The sequence below is a fragment of the Hyaena hyaena genome, unplaced genomic scaffold (assembly GCF_003009895.1).
Source record: "Hyaena hyaena isolate Hyena2069 unplaced genomic scaffold, ASM300989v1 scaffold_59, whole genome shotgun sequence".
NCBI lineage: Eukaryota > Metazoa > Chordata > Mammalia > Carnivora > Hyaenidae > Hyaena > Hyaena hyaena.
Window position 1 is genome coordinate 2,028,015 of NW_024080691.1, and position 22,093 is coordinate 2,050,107.

At 42.0% G+C, this 22,093-nt stretch overlaps 1 protein-coding gene across 1 annotated transcript in view; it reads left to right on the plus strand.

Annotated features, from left to right (window-relative positions):
• The window catches only part of RAB30 (RAB30, member RAS oncogene family), an 81,540-nt gene that overhangs the window by 53,701 nt on the left and 5,746 nt on the right, over positions 1 to 22,093 (plus strand). Inside the window, exons 2-4 of the mRNA XM_039231812.1 lie at positions 9,423 to 9,523; positions 12,825 to 12,908; positions 20,220 to 20,403. Of these exons, the coding sequence (XP_039087743.1) occupies positions 9,431 to 9,523; positions 12,825 to 12,908; positions 20,220 to 20,403 (361 nt within the window). The 5' untranslated portion in view covers positions 9,423 to 9,430. The remainder of the gene's footprint in view (positions 1 to 9,422; positions 9,524 to 12,824; positions 12,909 to 20,219; positions 20,404 to 22,093) is intronic.

The following is a 22,093-nucleotide window of genomic DNA, read 5'->3' on the forward strand; positions in this document are numbered from 1 at the left end:
GTTTTTTTTGTTTTTTTTTTTACAAATAGTTTATTGTCAAATTAGTTTCCACATAACACCCAGTGCTCATCCCCTAAGTGCCCTCCTCCATGCCCATCCCCCCCTCCCCCCCCACATCCATCAGTCCTCAGTTTTTGTCAGCATTCAAGAGTCTCTCATGAGAACTCAGAAGTGGACCCAAAAGTATACAGCCAACTGATCTTTGACAAAGCAGGAAGGAATATCCAATGGAAAAAAGACAGCCTTTTTAACAGATGGTGTTGGGAGAACTGGACAGCAACATGCAGAAGAATGAAACTAGATCATTTTCTTCTCTCACTGTTTTAAGAAAACCGTCCTGCCTTTCAAGCACTACCGCAGACCGGGTGGAAGGTCGGAACACAATTTGTTAAGAGCTGGAGATTATTCCCTTTCCTAGAGCTGGAAACTACAGCCTCTCCAGAGGCAAACACTGTTAGTAGTATTCTTTAATATCTTTCCGGAGATATTTTATGCTTATACAGATAAATAATTGAATGCCCTCTTTTCATACCATACACACCATTTCCTACCTTGCCTCTTTAGCTTAATGCATCTTGCACATGTCCACGGCAGGCCGCATAGTATATTGATGTATAGTTGTCATAATCTTACAACCATTTTCCTGCTGATGGACTTTCAGGTTGTTTTCATATTTGTTAGTACAAACATTGTTGCAATGAATATCCTACTACATGTGTCTTTGTACACATGTATTATGTAAGTAGAAGAGATTCATTCGGAGAAGTCGAATTACTGGGTCAGAGGGTTTGTAATAGCCTTTTTAGTTTTAAATCAATATTGCCATCCATAGAGGTTGCATTGATTTACTTCCTACCAGTGGTATACACGTGCCCCGTTTCTCTGTACTCCCATACAGAGTGAACTTTGCCAGTCTGAAATGAAAAATGGCTTCTGATTATGAATTGACTATAGTTTCCCTTATAAATTATAATCTTAATTGTTTAGAATTATAATTATAAAATAATTAGAGTTTGAATTTACTCAGGAGTAAAGCTGATCATTTAAAAAATATATAAGTGCCTTTTTATTACCCTTCTTGTAAACTGTCTGCTCATGTCCTTTGTTCATTTTTTTCTATTGACTTATTCAATTTTTCTTTTGATTTATAGGAATTCTTTAAGCATTTAAGGAAATTAGCCCTTAGTTACATGTATTTCAGATATTTTAATCAATTCCTCTTTTATTCTGCCATGCAGCATTTTTTTTTTCTTTTTTCGAGAGAGAGAGAGAGAGAGAGTGTGTGTGTGTGTGTGTATGCAAAAGTCGGGGAGAAGGGCAAGGGAAAGAGCGAGAGAATCCCAAGCAAGCTCTACACTCAGCACGGAGCTGGATGCAGGGTTTAATCACATAACCCACAGATCATAACCTGAGCAGAAATCAAGAGCTAACACTTAACCGACTGAGCCACCTAGGCACCCCATGCCATGCAGAAATTTTAAAAAATTTAGTTAGTCAAGGGGCACCTGGGTGGCTCAGTTGGTAAGTATCCGACTTCAGCTCAGGTCATGATCTCACGGTTCGTGAGTTTGAGCCCCGTATCAGGTTCTGTGCTAACAGTTTAGAGCCTGGAGCCTGCTGCAGTTTTTGTGTCTCCCTCCCTGCCCCTCCACCACTCTTGCTCTGTCTTTCTCTGTCTCTCAAAAATAAATGAATGTTTAAGAAATTAAAAAAAAAATTTAGTCAAATTGGTTGATCTATTTTATGGCCCTGATTTTGAGTAATCCGTAGAAAGCCTTTCATACTTTAAGATTTTCCATAGACCATGCTTTCTTCTAGTACTCTTATGTTTTCATTTTTCAAAATCCAAATCTTTAATCCATCTGGAATTTATTTTAGTATAAAGAATGAGACAGAGTTCCAACTTAATTTTTTCCCAGAAAGACGTGGGTTTTGAATCCTGGCAGTTTTACTCATTAGCTGTGTAATTTTGATGGAGGCTTACAGTTTCCTCTTCTGTAAGCTGGGAGTATTAATAATAGTACCCACCTCCTAGAGCTGTTGTGAGGATTAAATGAGTATGTACATGAAGGAGAGTATCTGGCATGTAATAGCATTGAATTAAGTGTAAGCTATTATTATTATTATTATTGTTATTAACAGTGATAGAATGTAAAATCCTTATATCCTAGGTGGCTAGGATGCAGAGGCCACCTTGCAAGTCACCAGTGTATGACTTAGGGTGACACTTCATTACATAAACCATCAGTTTTCTCACTTGTATAGTGAGTGCTAAGAACCAGCTCGTGAGATTGTTGGCAGGTGCAGATTAGATCATGTCTGTGAGAGCATTTTGTAAACTGTAAAGGGCCACGTCAGAATGCTGGAGATTATGGCCCAGTGCATGAGGAGCAGCCATGGCACAGGTGGGTGTTTGACATCTCTGGCCAAGAAGAATGATTAACTTGCAATAACATGAAATTAGCAGCTTATGTAAAGCAAGTGAGCTTGCAGCAGTTGATTATAGTAATGTTTAGTAATTGCTTTCTAGTAATTAAGCACTAATGAGCTTCCTGAGACAGAACCTTGTTAGAGTGAAAGATCAAATGCTTGCAATTCAGTGTCTGCTTGAACGTGGCACTGGAATATGCTGACGTGAGTGTCTTGTTGAAGCATGGTTCTTGTCCTTAAGGACAGTAGGGGCAGTCAATGTGTGGAGCACAGCCGCCCGCACCAGGCAGGTGCACATGTGGAGATGTACTTAGAGGCTCACAGTGCTCTGGGATTGTCCAGAAGGGAGAGACTCACCCACAGAGCCCTGTGTGCCGGTCCGAACCTGGTCCCTAGAGTGTGACTCAGAGTCTAAAATACCCAAGCTCAGTAATACCTTCTTCAAATGCTACTTGTTGCCCTTTTTTATTCCTCCGTTTGTTGGTTTTGATTCATCAGGCTTATCTTATTTCTCATACCTTGCCGATCTCCCTCCACAGCTTCTGGGTAGGCATGATATTGTGTTTGGCGCCTCTGTTTCTACTAGATCTGACTACTTGAGTTTTCTCTGGGTAGTATTGCCCAGTAAATTTGAATTTCAGATAAACAGCTAATAACTTTTTAGTATAAGTATGTGCCATGCAATATTTGGAACAAACTTACATTAAAGTTTATTCGTTGCTATCTGAAATTGAAATTTATCTGGGCCTTCCGTTCCCTTCCCCTTCTCCCTCTCTTACCCCTTCCTCTTCCCTTTCCCTTTTCCTTTCTTTATTTTATTTTCTTTCATGTAGCAACCCCACCTAGATGGCAGCCCTGATTTCAGGTGCTATAAAATAATGTTTACTACATAGCAAAGGATTTTTTTGTTGTTGTTAAAAGATGTTGGATGAGAAAAGAACTCTCAGCTAAAATCACATATGGTAAATCCTGGGTCATGATGGGAATTTTTAGAACTTTTAGAACCTTTTAAATATTATTTAAGTTTATTTGTGAGAGAAAGGGGGAGGGCAAAGAGAGGGGGAGAGAGAGAATCCCAGGCAGACCACATGCTGTTAGTGCAGAGCCCGATGTAGGGCTTGAACTCATGAACCATGAGGTCGTGACCTGAGCTGAAACCAAGAGTCGGACACTTAACTGACTGAGCCACCCAGGCATCCCTAGAATTTTTTAAATCTTCGAGATTGAGTGATAGTATTTAGTATTTCTCAAAGCTTGGTCACTGTGAAGCTTTCCTTCTGCCACCCCTTTCTGGAGTATTTAGGTTCACGGGAGCAAATGTTGAATGAATGCTGAGGGTCTTTGGTAGTCAGTTTTGTTTGTAGACCGAGTTCTGATTTTGGGTTTTGGGAAAATACCCTCTCTAGAAAACAAAAAATTCTGCATAATGTTATAATTGTTTTTGTCTTTAAAATCTATACATTTGAAAATCTATACATGTACAGGTCAGTGTATATAAACAAAATAACTAGAAGGATGTATACCAAAATGTTAAATGTATGTTATCCCCAGGCAGAGGTATGGTTATGGAAAGACACTATAAGTGATTTTCTCTTCCTTCTTCTTTGGCTGTATTTTCTGCAATCAGTATATGTAATGCTGTCATATATGACTCTTGTCAAGTATGACATTTGATGATTATATTTTGTGAGTGTCACTTTCCATGCATTATCTTATTTGTCTGTCAAGCAACTCGGTGACTGTCATAGTAGATTCTGTTATCCTCATTTTATGGGTGAGGAGACTTTACACAGCTCTTCCGCAGACCCAGGTCTCTTGGTGTCATTACCCATGCTGCCTCTCTGGCATGAGAGAATGGCCCCACACACTGTCCTGAGAAGGGCCGTGGCACCTCTTTACCCAAACCCCCCAGTTTACAGTTCAAGGTTGAGACCCTGAAAGTGTAAAGGACTTGAATGAGACATGTGATTTTTTGAACAAAGACAAGCTCCCCAAAATATAATTTTCTGGAGTGGTACTGGGCGAGGGGATAAGGCCACCATTTACCAGAAGCCTTGACTTTATCTGTTATACTGAGCCCAGATGGGTGAGGGGAGAAATGTACTGTGCAACAGGGAATACAGTGTGTTTTTTTTAAAGGTCACTTTGATAAATGGTTTATGTTACCAAAATCACATTGCTTTAGAATGTTTTCTTTTCATAGTACACCTCATTTACTGTATCTTTTTTAAATGCATTTTTTTCTTTTCCTCATCTATTTTTCCTGTGAATCTTATTCACATATCCATTTATTTAGAGCTACTTTGGTGATTATGATGTTTGGGGTTTTGCGGATTTATCTGAGTAGTATTCCTGTTTGTTGCCTCATGCCCAGTACTTAGTTACATGGATGAATGAATTGTGGGAGTGGTATTTAGGGGAAAGTCAGGGTCCAGCTCCTCAAAGAGACCTTGGGTCAGAGGACACTGTGAGGTGTAGTGCTTGTGTGATCTGGAATCAGTGTGTGGCCCTATCAGTGTGGGTGTGCTGCTTCGAGAGGAGGGAGATTCTAGAACATTGCAGTTCACAGGCATTGAGGGGTTCCATTCAACTGAGTCTCCGGCCCTTAGGACAAGTCAGCAGTGCTGTCTACCGCGGGACAGGGACAGCAGCATCCTACTTCAGGAGGAGCCAGGCTTTGGAGTCAGATCTGGGGATAATAATGATATCACCTCCTAGGATTGTTGTGGGGATTAAATGAGTACCCACATGTGGAAGAGTGCCTGGCACATTATAAGCGTCAAATGAGTGTCAGCGATTATTATCGTTGACAATGATAGAATGTAAAATCCCAAGAATAGGACACCTGGGTGGCTCAGTCAGTTAAGTGTACAACTTCAGCTCAGGTCATGATCTCATGGTTTGTGAGTTTGAGCCCTGCACTGGGCTCCGAGCTGGCAGTGCAGAGCCTGCTTGGGTCTCTCTCTCTCTCTCTCTCTTTCTTCCTCTCTCCCTCTCTTTCTGCCCTTCCCCCCACTCTCTTCTGCTCTCTCTCTCTCAAAATAAATAAATTAAAAAAAAAAAAACTAAAAACAATCCCTAGAATAATGCTTGGTCAGTAGCATATCTTTTGACATGTTTGCTCCTCAGACAAGGTGTGACTTTTGTTGTCAACATAGCGGCGCTGCGTGTCACTAACTGATTCTGAATGGGTTTCCCCCTCCTGGGATGCTCTCGCCATGGTGACTGGCAGTGCCTGAGCTGTTACCTTACTTACCAGTCAGAAGGGCTTCCTCACAGCATAGTTTTCAGAGAATCCTGTGAGCTTTTCAGTCAGCAATGTGTTTTCTATTAGAGACAGCACGGTGACCACAGCAGGTAACCCGTAGTGTGCAGTCCAGCCGTAGCCACAGACAGCCCGTGTTTTCAAAGAGACCAAACACTTTCCCCCAGAGCTTTATTTAAAAACAACAACAGTATTCAACAGAGCATTAAAGTAATTTCTTATAGAAAGGAGAAGGGCCTTAATTTATCCTCTGTGGCTCTCTCCAGGTGGTAGCCACATGAGATTTGACTGTCAGCATTGACTCTGACCAAGTAATTCTTCCCCTTCTTTCCCTGAAGGTGCAGAATTTCAACACCTCTTAGGAACCTGGTTTCTCAGGCCTTTAAATTTGGACATTCTCTGACTTCTCTGCCTTGTGTCTTGGGCCTCTGCCAAAGATGGAGGAGTAAATGTGTGGCAAACAGTCCACGCACAGAAGGACACTGTCCAGTCCTGTGCTGCCTGTTCACTGGCTTATGAAGGCAGCGAGTTGTGGGATGTGTGGGACCCAGGGAGCCCCACGTATTTGTGCTATCCCTGTCCCTATGTCTGAGTTCTGTTTTCTTCTCACTATTAAAGCTTTCTTGAATTTTAATGAACATACTGCATTCCTGAGTTTTTATCTGGAGTTTGTCCTTGATTCTTTTTTTTTTTAATGTTTTATTTATTTCTGAGGGAGAGAGAAAGAGACAGCATGAGCAGGGGAGGGTCAGAGAGAGAGGGAGACACAGAATCTGAAGCAGGCTCCAGACTCTGAACTAGCTGTGAGCACAAAGCCCGACATGGGGCTTGAACCCATGAACCGTGAGATCATGAACTGAGCTGAAATCAGACACTTAACCGACTGAGCCACCCAGGCGCCTCATTGATTCTTAATTAAAGTACTACAGTGTGGTGGCAAGAGTTTTGGATGTGAAGCCAGAAGGGAACATAAAAAGAAAATCATATTTTATTGAGTGCTTACCCTTTATCATTCAATTCATCAGATCTTTCTTAAGCTCTTGCCACAAACCAGGCATTGGGAAAGGCACTACAGGTAGTGTGTTAAAGACGTCCATGAGGGGTTAGACCCAGGCTACCTGGGTCTGAATTTCAGCTCCACCAGTTAAGTGAGACCTTAACAGCTTCTTATTTAACTTCTCTTGTGTCTCAGTATCACCATCTGTCAAGTTAGGATGCTAATGGTGTTCACCTGTTAGGAGTGCTATGAGGATTAAATGAGTTAATAACATAGAATGAGATGGTGGTGACGGTGGCAGCAGCACAGATGACAGTGGGTCCGATGGGGAAGGGTTAGGATTGTGACTCAACCAGATAGACACATCATTGCTTTCATGCTGCTTATAGTCATGTGTGTGCACGTGTGTATATAGGGCGGAGGTGCTGAGGGATGGACTTGGAGCGTAAGACAGATATAAATAAATCAGTACAGTGAAGCTTGGTGAGCATGACTATAGGACAGGGGAGGGTATCATGTGAGTGTCCAGCAGGGAGTCAGCCTCCTAATAGGTCAGAGAAGCATACTAGAGAGTGACCTTTGGTGAAATTGAAAGGAGAAATAAAAGTTAGCTGGGCTGGGGGTGGTGAGGGGAGGTTGTGTTCTATGTTCTCGGCAGAAGGAACAGTGTATGTGAAAGTCTGAAGGGGAAAGCAGCCCCATGCACTGAAGGAACGGAAGAAATCCAGTAAGCCTAGAGCACGTAGTATGAGCAGAGTGGTGAGAGGTCAGCTTGCAATGAAGGCAGAAGCCAGACCATGGAAAACAGCTGTCATATTGAGGAGTTCGGGTGACTAAGATCCAGATCTTTGGGGCTTTCCAAGAATTCCTTCAAACATTACAATTAGCCCCATTTTGTTAATGGGGAAGTTGAGGCTCCAAAAATTCTTCACTTATTCAGAGGCATAGACTTGAAGATAGTAGAGCCAGGATTTGAACCTAAATTCTCTCTAGCTCCAAAGCTAGAATTCTTTTGATGACAACCTGTGCCTTCTCAACTTGAACTCTGGCTGTTAGCTTTATGACTTCAGGCTACCCTCAGTTTACTCACCTGTAAAATAGGTGACAATAATAAATGCCAGCCTCAGAGACTTGTAAAGACAAATGGAAATATACCTAAGGTGCCAAGTATAGTGCCTGGCACATTAGTGAATTCAACAACGGGGGACCCTTGACAGAGAACTGTTTTTCCTTCACAGGCCCAGTAAACTGAGAGAGAACCCTTGAGCTGCCATATGCATATCGGCCTGGTTGTCAGTTATCTTTCCAAGGATGAGTTAAAACCCACATAGAAATCATCTCTGCACGTAGGGAATCTCCTCCACCTAGCTACTTGACAGGGCTCACTGGAGTGAGAGCTTCAGCTCTGCCGAGTAGGCGTGATCCTGAGGCTCTGTCCAGCTCTCCCAAGCACCCTTCCCCTCATAGGCTCAGGAGCCCACCAGGCTTGCTCTGCCTGCGCCTTATGAAATGAGTTCCACTGCTGGTTTGAAATATATTTGACTTTGTGGTTGTTGTCTGACTTTTCTCACATTAGTCCAGGACACAGACTATCTCATCTCTGTGTTTCCTACCATGATTTGCCCAGGACTATAGTAGGAACCCAATAGATAATAATGGTTTTCACCAGAATAGAACTTTGTGGATACGAAGGTTCTTCTGGAGATTTTTTAAAAAAATCTTTACAATTGTCCTCTGAAGTAGAGCATGTAGTATTCTTTTCAACACAGTTGGAGAAACTAAGGCTTATACTCAAGCAGTAGACCTACTAATTAACTTTTTAATTCTACAGTGTAGACATTTACTAAATATAACTGCCCCACACATGGCCTAGGGAAGTAGAGCTGAAAGATATAATCCTTTCCGTCAAGGATGAAGCAGACACTTGGTTTTAGGACAGAGGGATGATGAAAGTGTTTGACTTTATTTGGGGGAGAGCAGTGAATTCAGAGAAAAAGAGATGCTTATATTGGGCTTTACAGGATTGACTTGGTGGCGCAGAAAGGGCAGGAGGGAGGGCATCATGGGCAGAGGGAGTGACACATGCCACAGCCCATGGGAATGAGGAGCCAGGCACTTTGGAAGGTGCTGTGGTGTCAGCCTGGCTGGCAGGAGGCCGTGTGGTGGTGGTAGGGGGAAAGATGGCGTTAACTCCCACGGTGAAGACTCCAACTCATCCAGGACTTACGGGGGACTGCGAGATTTCTTCCTAGTTCCTTCCCTTCAATCAGTGTCCCCATCCGTTGACATTCTTCACAGGGACACACACCACATGTGCATAAACCACTTAGAAGCTTTGGATGGGCTCTCCTTTGTCCCTGCTTCCTTGCATCCCCAACTTGTCTGCACATGGGTTTGTAATCTCCTTTCAATGCTGAAAGAAAACAGATCCTGCCACACAAGTGACCTGTGACCCCACGACTTGGAAGAATAAAGGTTACCAGGTAAAAGGCCATTGGTATCATTTGCACTCTGTGGCATGAGGTAACTGGGAAGGAATAAAGTTCATCTGTGACCAAACACCTGTGTTCCTGTCTCGCCGGCGAGATCACCGTTAATCTGAAGAGCATTAAATTGCTCTTCGAATGAGTCAGATCCGTGGTTCCCGAGGAGACGAGGCTGGCGCAGCTTGTGCTCTGTGGGCAAGTCTGACCAGGCCCCATCTCACTCTCGCCTGTGTTTGCCTTGCAGCTGTGTAAATGAGTATGGAAGATTATGATTTCCTGTTTAAAATTGTTTTAATTGGCAATGCTGGTGTGGGGAAGACGTGCCTAGTCCGACGATTCACTCAGGTAAGAGAACTTGAAGTCCAGAGTTGGGTTTCTCAGCCTGGCCTGTGGGGTCAGGGGAGCCTAAGAGGGTGGGTGTGTGGACCCTACGCCGGCCTCTTGGCTGCCGGTTCTTAACGTGCCCTTTGTGCACCAGCTTTATAGCCTTGACCAGAGTTTTGGAACCATCTCAAGGGAGCATGGCTGTGTGGGTCAACACCAATCAATCCTGCTGCAGCTCTTGTTGCTTCCTTTGTGAAAGGGGCAAGTGGTTTTGCTTTTGGTGTGCTATACAAAACAGATTGTTAAATCAAAAATAGATTATCAGTTAACAGTCTAAAGGTGTTAACCAAATGAGTATGGACCTCAGACTAAATATTAATTTTAAAGTTTATTTATTTATTTATTTATTTAGAGAGCATGTGCACACGAGCGGGGGGGTGGGGTGGTCAGAGAGGAGGAGAGACAGAATTCCAAGCAGGCTTCACATCATCAGCGCAGAGCTCGATGCAGGTTTTGAACTTACAAACTGTGAGATCATGACCTGAACTGAGATCAGGAGTTGGATGCTTAACTGACTGCGCCTAAATATTAATTTAAAAAAAACCTCAAATACAAATTAAGCCAATCAATCCCCTGTCTATGCCTTGTCACATCCTCCTAGGCAACTGGATGAGTCATTTTGGTTTAGAACCAAATATGCTGATGTTTTTAAGTCTATTAAACAGGAATGAAATGAGAACAGTGAAGGACTATTTACACAAAATTAAATATTCCCCCCGGGTTGAGTCCTTATCGTAGGATCTAAGTACAAGTTCCCATTGGGGCTGCTGCTGTTTTGAGAATTACTGCCAGAGATTATATGCCTGTTTTGTACAGAAATGAGTGAGAAATTATTCTGAAGTTGACCTTCTTTTGTGTTTTCCTTGAAAAAATATGAATGGCATCCTTTTCAGGATTATGATGCAGGCGTCTTGCATTTTCAGATAATGCTAGTTGGGGAAGCTGAGACTAGCTGTGCTAAGGCATTGGACAGCTGGGTGCCCTGGAGAGAGCACCGGCTTGAGCGTGGAGACTCCATCCTAGTCTCAGCTCTGCCCTGGCCCATCCTGTGGGCCTGGATAAGTTACCTCCCCTGCTGGGCCTCCCTGCCACACGTAAGGGGCCTGGTGATTTCCAAGGCCACTTCCAGCTCTGAAAGTCTGTGGTTCTCTGCAGGACTAGAGAGGCAGGTTGGGTAACACAGACAGCTTTGGGGCAGAATCACCTTTGGAAATGCCAGGGCCTTTCCCATGGTAAATGAACCCGAAATAGAACTCATGCTTTTTACTAAGCCTGGGCCCCGGGAAATCAAAAGTAAGAAGCTACCAGGCATCTGGGCTTAGTGAGCCTCGGCCGTGGTGTTTTACTGGAAACTCTGACTGGTTTTACTTCCACTTAATGGTAATCTTTTCTGCTTTTGGCAGGAGAAAGAGACTGCAGAGATGTAGAGGAGTTTTTAGGACCTTTATCAAAAGTTCCCGTGACCTTGTTTTATTACCGAAAGATCCCTTAGAGATTATTCAGCCTGCTTCTCTCATTACACAGATGGAAAACTGAGGGCTACAGGGACAAAATGACTTCTTAGCATCGTATGTCGTGTTAGTGGCAAGGCTAGGATTAGAACCCAGCTCTCCCGCTTCTCAGCCTGTTTTTATTTTCTGTGTGTCCTAACCTTCTGAGACCATAGGAATATGGCTTTTCTCTTTAAAAAGCATAAACGTTGTCATTAAAGGTAAAAATGCTTCCATTTTTGAGCATTGATTTTTACCAATAAGCACAACTACCACTTTCTTTTCTCTCTACTTTTTACACCCTGCTCCCTCCACCCCCCCCCCCCCCCCCCCCCCCCCCCCCCCCCCCCCCCCCCCCCCGCACTCCTTAACTCCTCCCAAAACGAACATGCCCTAGACAAGATTATGTTTGGTTTTGTTATTTGGTAGGCAGTTAAAATGAATTGGATTCAGCTGTTTTTGAGACATGAGGAATTGAGGAACAAAATGATGGGGGAGACACTGGGAAGGATTTGTTTTATTTTTTATTTTTTTGGCATTTATTAAACTGCAAAACAGCTGGAGTGGTAAACTCGAAGCTTGGCAGCCTTGTGTGTGAGCCAAACCAAAATAGAAGAAAATTGATTCAATATTTGTAAGTAAAGTTATGAATGTTTATATTTACATCTTTTGCAGACATGCAATGGAATATTTTCTGTGCATTTGAAGCTCAGTCTTTTAAGTTTAAACTTTAATTAAAGAACTCCCTTGTTAGGGAATAGACTCACATAAAGATGCCCTAATCTTAGCTGCCAGAGCTAAGTCTATTTTACTTTAATTTCTGGCAATTCTGGAATAGAAGTGAAGAGGGAATAGGAACTAGGTGCAGAGCTCTTCCTTAATAGAATCCCTTCCAGCCTCCAGGTCCCTCCCTGAGTCTGTAGGAAATATTATATACCAGTAACACACATTGTACATGTAATTTTGCTAAAATGGTATCTTTCTAGTTCACCTCCCAGCTTTATTTTTTGCTTGGTTTTCTTTTGAAATGTTTGCATCAGCCTCAAGCTCCCCGACTTTAAGACCCAGAGAGGGGGACTCGTTTGGTGTCGCGCTCTTCCTACTACACTTTCTCCCTGAATTTTATTTTCTGTGATGATCCTCCGAGTGTATGGGCTCTGATTTTATAGAATTCTGTATATGTGGCACATTTCCCTCAGGGCGGAGGGAAATCCAAAAGCTTCACTGTCTTGCTTCTGTTACTTGTAGTGAGTTCTTGTTTGCTTTTTCATGTGCGCATCCACCCCCACAGCTGTCCATGCCCTAAACCAATAACCAGTTTTAGTCTTCGTGGACGTTACCTCTTTGGGAGCATTTATCCATTTTGCTCCTCTTCTAACAGTCCTGTTCTCATCCCTATGGCTTCAGGCTCCTCGATTTCATCCTTGTGTCTGATTTTTGTTCCAGTCTTTGAAATCAGGGCCCCCTGCGACTTCCCTTCCCCGTTTTCTCTCTTCACTCCTGTCTCCCCCACCCCCATTTTGTTCCCCATTCAGTTTCTTTGTTCTTTTAGCATTCCTCTCCACCTTCTCCCTCCCTCCTTCCTCCTCCCCTCATACATACATACAAAATCAAATTAAACAAGGCTCCCCTGATGCGAACCAGAGTTCTCTTTTCTTCCAGTTAACTCAGCCAAAGGAAGGGGCTAGTGATGGATAGTGATGGGGGAGAGGGGAGAACATTTCATTTAGTTGAAAGGTTTGCTTAATTATTTTCCTTTATTTCCTCTTTAGGGTCTTTTCCCTCCAGGGCAAGGAGCCACGATTGGAGTTGATTTTATGATTAAGACAGTGGAGATTAATGGTGAAAAAGTAAAGGTAAGATGCTAAGCATTCAATAAGGCTTTCATTGTGCTATGTGATAGGAAGTAGTGTTTTCATAACATTTATTAAATCTCCTAATCAAATCCTGCGTTAAAATAATATACTCAACCATGGCAACTTGTTTCTAAACAGAGTTCTCCTATTCCCTTTGTAGATGTGTTTACTCTTAAGAACAGTAGCCCCATGAAAAAGCCTGCTGATTCCCACTTTGGTTATGGGTCATTCGGTCATATGAATCACTCGTTGGAATTATTGTGTCTGCCACCTACCCCTTTTTGTAACAAGGGAGATATTCTAAATGAGGGGTCCAGGAAGGACTCATGATCTCCCTTTTCCCCTCTGTGGCCTCTGTACAGTTGGGTACCTGTAAGAACCATGGATGTCTGGTAACAGGAGAAGGGAGGTAGTGTTTATTCACCTAATATGTCAATCATATTAGTGACCTAATATTCATATTTTACTTAGTTCTTACTGTAACCCCTGTGAGGTAAATGGTAAATTACCTTCCTTTTATAGGTTTCAGAGAGATTGAGCAACTTATCCATGGCTACACAGGAAGGAAGGGAGGTAGGCGGGATCCTAACTAGTTTTGTGAGCTAGTGATCCACTGCCTCCCTGGGGTCTCCTCTGCCATGAGAGAAGAGGAGGGTGAAGACACAACAGGCCTGTCACCTTGAAGCAAGGAAAGGAGGAAGGTGATGGGAAGAAATGTGGAATAAGGCTGAATTTTGTGGAAAGAGTGTGGAGAGGCTGATTGTTGGCTCTGTCCTCTACCTGCCCTTCAGAGTTAGTGAAATTGCACTGTCAGATCTTTCACAGCTGAGTCTCATAGGGGGAAGCAGTGACCCATAAGCGGCCCATTGAAAACTGCAGCATAGAGTTCCAGCTAGATCTCAACCTAAGCGTCCCAAGTTAGAATCCATGTCTCTTGCATCCTTTCCCCATATGTACCTGCACTCTTGCCTTCAAATGCCTCGGGAAGGGTGGAGAAATGCCAGGGTCTTCTTGCAGCATTTAAAAGATACACACTGAAGTGTTTAGGGTGAGGCTTCTGAGTGGGGGACCGAAGCTATCCCAGCGTCTCTTCCAGTCCTAAATCCTCAAAGTGGTTCCTTCTGCAGAGACATCCACATCGAATACAATAGTGAATGGAGAGCTGGGGGCACTGGAAAACAAAGCAGGGTGTGAAATCCATGTAAATGCCAACCAGAAAGCTCAGAAAAATAGTACATTGGGGTGGGGAGAAGGAACTAGGGTGTGGGAGTAGGAGGGGACAGGAGTGTACATCCAGGGAGCATTGGCTGGAAAAGCCAATTGTAACGACTATTCCAACAGAGTGGAGGTGATGGCCACTCCTAGGAGCTGAGTAAAGATAACTAGTGTTTCAGGCATTTTACTTCCAGATGTTTGGGTTTCCTTTTCATATACACATATACATGTGAGTTCATTCCTTTGACCAGAAATGTTAGTGCTTACTGTGTGCCAGGCCCTAGGAATGAATAAGGGTGAATAAAAAATGGTCTCCACTGTTAAAGAACAGGCTTATTTTTTTTTTCCTGAATCCCCAGGTTTGGTATTGTATTTATTCCATTTTCTGCAAACCATAACCTCATTGTTAAGTGCTTATTATACTCAGCTAAAATCCATCTTTTCATAACATCTAACTCCACCATGAAACCACAGGCTCCCCAAGAACAAGGTTTGTGTCTTACTCATCTCTGTATCCATAGCATAGTTCCTATCTGGTCACCTCTTTAGGCCCCTAGACCTTCATCTTTAAACAGTAAGAGATGGTTAATCTCCCGAATGCAGTCCTAATTAATTTGCTTGAGGGTTTTTTTCTAGCCATATATGTAGAATCAAGATCTAAAATGACTCTCTGAGAGGCATGCCTGGTGGCTCTGTTGGTTGAGCATTCAACTCTTGATTTCAGTTCAGGTCATGATCTCGCAGTCGTGAGATTGAGCCCTGCATTGGGCTCTGTGCTGGGCGTGGAGCCTGCTTAAGATTCTCTTTCTCCCTTGCTGGCACATGAGGAGCAACTTCTGCAGTCTTTCAGTAGAAGAAGGAAGAGCTGTCCAAGGGTCCCTAGGGAAAGCGTTGTTGTCTTACTGTTATTCTTGTTCTTTAATGAATACCTCCTCATGGTGATGTTTAAGTGTTGTTTTACAGGTAGTGTGCAGGCTTTCTTGGAACCCCGTAACTAGTGGAAAAGAGAACTGGTGGTTTGTGCAGGATCACCTGCCTGGTGTGTGCCAGGGCAGCACCACAACCTATGTCTCTCTCCCGTCGCCCTGACTCAGCCTCCCTTATTAAGGCTCATTCCTTCTAGGATGGATTCCAGGATTGAAGGCAGGAAATCAAAGGCATTAGAAAAATTCTTGTGGCTATTAAGCCTTAGTGCCAAGTAAGTAAAAGCAAAGTCGAGACCCTTCCTTAAAGTGGTCTGTACCTCGGTGGCTCAGTTGGTTGAGTATCCGACTTCAGCTCAGGTCATGATCTCACAGTTCATGAGTTTGAGCCCCACACTGGGCTTGCTACTGTCAGTGCAGAGCCCTCTTTGGATCCTCTCTGCCCCTTCCCTGCTAGTGTGCAATGTTCTCTCTTTCAAAAATAAATAGATTTAAATGAAGTAAATAAAGTGGTCTCCTTTTTGAAAGTGACCTTGAGTAGAAAATGGGGTGAAAACAGATGTAGAATTTCTCCTACCCATTTTTTTCAGTCTCTCATAAATAAATAACAAGCAAAACTCTCAGCTCAGACTACAACATTTTAACTTTAGGAGATTAATTGTAATATGAATAGAAGAGTTGCTGGCTATCTTTGTGATCAGGTATATATTACATAGATAAGAAAATCTTTTGTTTTTTTTTTTAATTTTATAAATAAAGTCCAAATTAGTTAACATATAGTGTAATAATGATTTCAGGAGTAGAATTTAGTGATTCATCACTTACTTATAACACCCAGTGCTCATCCCACCAAGTGCCTGCCTTAAGGCCCTTCACTCATTTAGCCCATCCCCCCACCAACATCCCTCCGGCAACCCTCAGTTTTCTGTATTTAAGAGTCTCTTATGGTTTGCCTCCCTTACTCTTTTTATCTTACTTCTCCTTCCCTTCTCCTGTGTTCATCTGCTTTGTTCCTTAAATTCCACATATGAGTGAAATCATATGATATTTGTCTATGACTTATTTTGCTTAGCATAATACACTCTAGTTCCATCCACGTTGTTGCAATTGGCAAGATTTCATTCTTTTAATGTTTATTTTTGAGAGAGAGACAGAGTGCAAGTGGACAAGGAGCAGAGAGAGAGGGAGACAGAGAATCCAAAGTAGGCTCCAGGCTCTGAAGTGGCAGGACAGAGCCTGACATGTGAACTGTGGGATCACGACCTGAGCCCGATCCTTAACTTGACTGAGCCACCCAGATGCCCCAAGACTTCATTCTTTTTGATCACTGAGAAAGATTCCATTATACACACATACACACACACACATACACATACACACCGCCCATATCTTCTTTATTCATTCATCAGTTGATGTACATTTGGACTCTTTCTATAATTTGGCTATTTTCAATGGTGGTGCTATAAACATTGGGGTGCATGTGCCCCTTTAAGTCAGCATTTTTGTATCCTTTGGATAAATACCTAATAGTGCAATTGCTTATTATAGGGTAGTTGTATTTTTAATTTTTTGAGGAACCTCCACACTGTTTTTCAGAGTGGCTGCACCAGTTTGCATTCCCACCAGCAGTGCAAAAGGGCTCCCCTTTCTCTGCATCCTTGCCAGCATCTGTTGTTGCCTGAGTTATTAATTTTGGTGATTCTGACACATGTGAAGTGCTCATTGTGGTTTTGATTTGTATTTCCCTGATGATGAGTGATGTTGAGCATCTTTTCATGCGTCTGTTAGCCATCTGGATGTCTTCTTTCAAAAAGTGTCTGTTCATGCCTTTGGCCCATTTCTTCACTGGATTATTTGTTTCATGGGTGTTGAGTTTGGTAAGTTCTTTATAGATTTTGGATACTAACCCTTTATGCATAGATAAGAAAGTCTTGAACGTATGCACATATATGTACTCATTTGACTATCTGTTTATCCATTCATCCATATATCCATCCTGCGGTGTAGTAAATGATATGCACCAAGAATAGGTAAAGCTATCCTACTAATCATTTAAGCAGCATTAACCAGTCCTTTCTTGTGATTCTATAATCCTTTTTTCATTCAGCTAGCCAGTATTCAGTTGTGTCTACTGTGTACCATGTACCCTGTTAGGAAAGCACTGGAGTATAAGGTTCAATAAGAGATAGCCCTTGCCCATGAAATCTGGCCATGTGTAGCAACATGGATGGACCTTGAGGGTGTTATGCTGAGCGAAATAAGTCAGGCAGAGAAGGACAAATATCATATGTTTGCACGTATAGGAGGATTAGGAGGAACTTGATGGAGGAACAAGGGGGAGAAGAAGGGCGGAAATGGTGGGGGAAAGGGAGAGAGGCAAACCATGAGAGACTCTTGAATGCTGACAAAAACTGAGGACTGATGAATGTGGGGGGGAGGAGGGATGGGCATGGAGGAGGACACTTGTGGGGATGAGCACTGAGTGTTATGTGGAAACTAATTTGACAATAAACTATTTGTAAAAAAACAAATAAATAAATAAAAATAAAATAAATAAATTCAGTTAATAATCAAAAAAAGAAAAAAAGAGATAGCCCTTGCCCTCAAAGTACTGAGCCTAGCAAAGAGACACACTAGTAAACCTAGGACTGCAATACAATAGAGATAAGTAGTAGTGCAAAGAAGAGTGGAGATAAACAGTGTAGCCCCATGCTGGAGATGAATATGGTTAGAAAGCCCATAGCTGCACTATTGAGAACATATTGACCAGCATGAGACACAAACTAGGAGGCACTCTCTCCTGCTGGCACCTCTTTAATAGAACATCTTCTATTTTATTGTGGTTACTTTACTAGGTTTGTCCTCCCTGTAGACTCTATACTCTTTGAAATCGGGAATTATGTTTTATTCATCTTGGGATCCTCCCTGTGCCTAGCATAGTGCTGGGCATATATTAATGACATAGAAATGCTGAAAAGGAGCAAGTGAGTTGCAGAGAATATAGTGAAATCAAATGGAATGATGAAGGCAGTGGGATATGGATATCCTTAAGAATCAACTCTGAGGCTAAAAATAGGCTGCCCCCTATAAGAAAGCAGCATATATCTTGTCAAGGCCATAAAAGCACTATTCTAGAAAATATTTCAGTGGATTTTAACTATCAAAGCTGTCCTCAAGATGTGCCAATCATGAGAACATACTGATTTCTAATGATGGACAGTATTAAATTCAATAACAAGTGTTTCTCAAGGCTCATTGTGGCATTAAAATAATAGTCTGTTGTTCTAAGACACATCCTGGCAGAGGGGAACCATGTCCTTAGGTTTGAAGCAGAGCAGAGAAATAGCTTTTGTCCCAGCAAAAGCCATAACATCTGTATGGTCGCCTTCAGCACACACAGACTTTCATGTACATCATGAAGAGCAGCTGCGACTTCAAATCAAAGGAGAGCCTTGTGCTGCTGTTTGGGGGCAGGGACTGCCAGCCCCTCAATCTCCTCAGCGAAACTGGTATGAACAGAGGGTGATACGAACTGACTCATCCTCTCTGGATGCAGATGTATATTTAAATTAGTCTCTGGGAGCAAAGGCAGCACAGTGGTGGAAAGTGTCCTCAACTGGAATGAGAATGTCTGGAGTCTGAGCCCCAGCTTTGTGAGTAACCAGTGAAGAGGTGGAGGGGAGGCATAAACTCACCTACCTCACTGAGTTGTTGTAAAGATGTAAAGGTTAAATGACACCCGTAATAAATATTTGACATTTGGGGCACCTGCGTGGCTCAGTCGGTTAAGCATTTGATTTCTTGATTTCAGCTCAGGTCATGATCTCACGGTTTGTGAGTTTGAGCCCCACATTGGGCTCTACATTGATGGCATGGAGCCTGCTTGGGATTCTCTCTCCTCTCTCTTATCTCTGCCCCTTCCCTGATCACACACGCTCTCTCTCTCTCAAATAAAATAAACACTTACAAAATCCTATTATTACAAATAAGTGATTTGAGTGTGTCAGGCGCCATGAAGGAGAATTACAGGATGGGTTGCAGGAGGGAATACGTGGGGATGGGAGGCGGGTATGGGCAACCTGGCCTAATCGGAATGTTTCAGAAAGTTTTCTCTGAGGAAATGATGTTCTCTTAATGGAGTGAATGCCTTTTGTGCCACAAGGTTTATGCATTTAGAAGGGAACATTCTTACCATTGTTGATGTTATTTCTCAAGGCCTTGTGCATTGTTCTGGAGAGCAGTTCTCTTGGCAGCTTTCTGCTCTGTGCGGAGAAATTCAGGGAGAAATGGTTTTTACTCTATTCTTTGTTATTAGAAAACGTGAACTTCCAGTAGGTTTGTGTATTACTCACCCCTTTTTCTAAAGAAACTACTGAAACCCAGAGATAAGTGACTTGTCCAAGATCTCAGTGCTTAAAAGGGGAGAGGAGGAGGAGGAGGAGGAGGAGAGAGGCACCTGGGTGGAGGAGGAAGAGGAGGGGAGGGGAGTCGAAGGGAGGAGAAGAAAGGAGAGGAGAGGAGAGGAGAGGAGATAATTATTTTCTCTATCCACCATGGCACTGTTTCTGTTTTCATTAACAAAGATTAATATCTTAATAGATTCATAATAGATTCATCTGAATTTTGAACTGGGAAAGGTGGTGGAGGTTGGATGTTCTCCTGCTTCAGTTGTCGACTGAAGTGCCAGCCGTCACACAATGACAGCTTGCCCTGTATCCCGACATTTGTAATATGTTGTTATGGTCAAGAGCATGAACTCTGGGATCACAAAGCCTGGTTATATTGGCTCTGAGATATACTGGCTGGGAGACCCTAAGCAAGTTATTTAATCTCTCTGTGCCTTAGTTTCTTCATGTGAGAAATGAGTATAGTAATAGTACCTACTTCATTGAGTTGTTACATGTAAAATGCTTAGAACTTGACATGTAATAAATGCTCAGCCTTTTTTAAAGGATAAAAGAAATTAGGTAATAAAACAAAGAAAAAACAAAAACAAAGCAAGCTCCTATCCCTAACCAGACATACCCAACACATTAAAAAAAATGTTTGCTTTTTTTTTTTAGGGCAGCAAACAACCATGAAATTGAGTGGGGTGTTTTCATTCCTAAACTAAAGCAAGGCAATGCTTTCTTTTCTGCTTCTCCAACCTGATCTTTCTCTTATGTCTTTATAGCTTCAGATCTGGGACACAGCAGGTCAAGAGAGATTTCGGTCCATTACCCAGAGTTACTACCGAAGTGCCAATGCCTTGATCCTCACCTATGACATAACCTGTGAGGAATCCTTCCGTTGCCTTCCTGAGTGGCTGCGGGAGATAGAACAATATGCCAGCAACAAGGTCATCACTGTGCTAGTGGGTAAGTAAGGACTAATGAGGAGAGAAATTGGTTTGTGGCCATCAGAGAATTTATAATCACATAATGCCTGTGCCCTGGTATCTTCCAGTAATATAGTCTACAGCTATATAATTCACGTAGTCAACATTCAGTTTCTCATGAAGTTGAAAAGAATATGAAATAGGTCATATCCCAAGGTGAGTGTTTAGAAAAGTAAAGTAGAAAATATTGCTGATTGATTTTTCTGTCAATGAAGACTCTAGGGAAGAAGGTGGAATGCCATGAGAGTGATGTGGGCTGCTAAACATTAAAAAAAATCTAGTTACAAGATCATGGACACTGCTGGTCTAGAAGTAAAACCTGTTCTTGGCAAAGCATTTATTATGGAAGCAATTGTTTATTGTCTAAAAAAATGGATTTTGGTTAATGTTTTCTCTTCATGCCGACTTGAGAAATTCTAATTTCAGAAAGCATTCACTAAAGGAAACTGTGCAGTTTGTTTCATCTTGTAGGAGGGTAGAACCTGTTTAGTATGAGGGAAAAGCAGAAAACAACCCATGATTTTCTTTGGTGACAAATACACCCATTAAAAAAGGAATTGCAGTGACATAGATCAGATGGTTAAAAACTCCTCTTGTGGTGATGAAAACTGTTAGTAATATAGGGCTGTTAAAATGTTTTCTTCTTAAAAGGAACATTGCTGTATATTCTAGCAAGACTTGAATTTTGGAAATAGTGTAGAGAATCTCAGAAACATTGTTAAGTTACAAATCATGGTTAACAGTAAGCTAAATAAATACTTACGTAAGGATTATAGCTTGCATATATGTCCCAGGAATCATATCAGGAAATTTATGTGTGATGATTTGTTATTTATATATGAGGAAACCAAGTCTCAAAGAGGTGAAGCTCTTTGCCTAGGGTTGCACAGCATGTAAGATCAACTGAAAACCCTGTATTTGTCCAACTGTAATGTGCTGCTTTATAACAAATTGCTAGACTTTTCTTCCAGGCTGCTGGGTTAAGTATTTGCCTCTCTATGAGCTAGTACTCTATGCACATTCCTGAAAACCCTCTTGCACACTGGAGAATGTCTGTCATGAAGCACTTGAAAGCACCCGTCTCAGGACTTGGGCTTTCTTTCTATTTGACAGAAAGCCCTTGAGAACTTAAGTCAAAGCATTATTCCTTGGGATTCTGTCTAAGGAAATTAAATGGAGATTTGATGGGAGATAATTAGTCCATTCAGTATGAAAGAGGCACTAGCTTAGAAAAATAAACAAACAAAAAAACCTTTTTATTCTGGAAAATTTTAAACAGAAGCACAAGTAGAGAAAACAGTATAATGAACCCCCGTGGACACATCTCAGCTTTGACAATTATCAACTCATGGTCAATCTTATTTTATCTGTTCCCCCTCTTTTCTGTTTGCCCTTCCCTTCAGATTATTTTGAGGCAAATCCCAGATATTGTATTAATTTATCTTTTATCATTTCAATGTATATCTTTAAAAGATTTTTTGAGAAAGAGAACCTAACCACAATGCCATTTTCACACCTAAAAATATTAACAGTTCTTTAATAGCATCAAAAATTTAGAAAATGTTCAGATTTCCTTGATTGACTCCTACATTAAAAAAAAAAAATTGTCCAAATCAAAGATCCCAATAAGGTTCATATGTTCTAATTGATTTTTGTGTCTTTTAATTCTC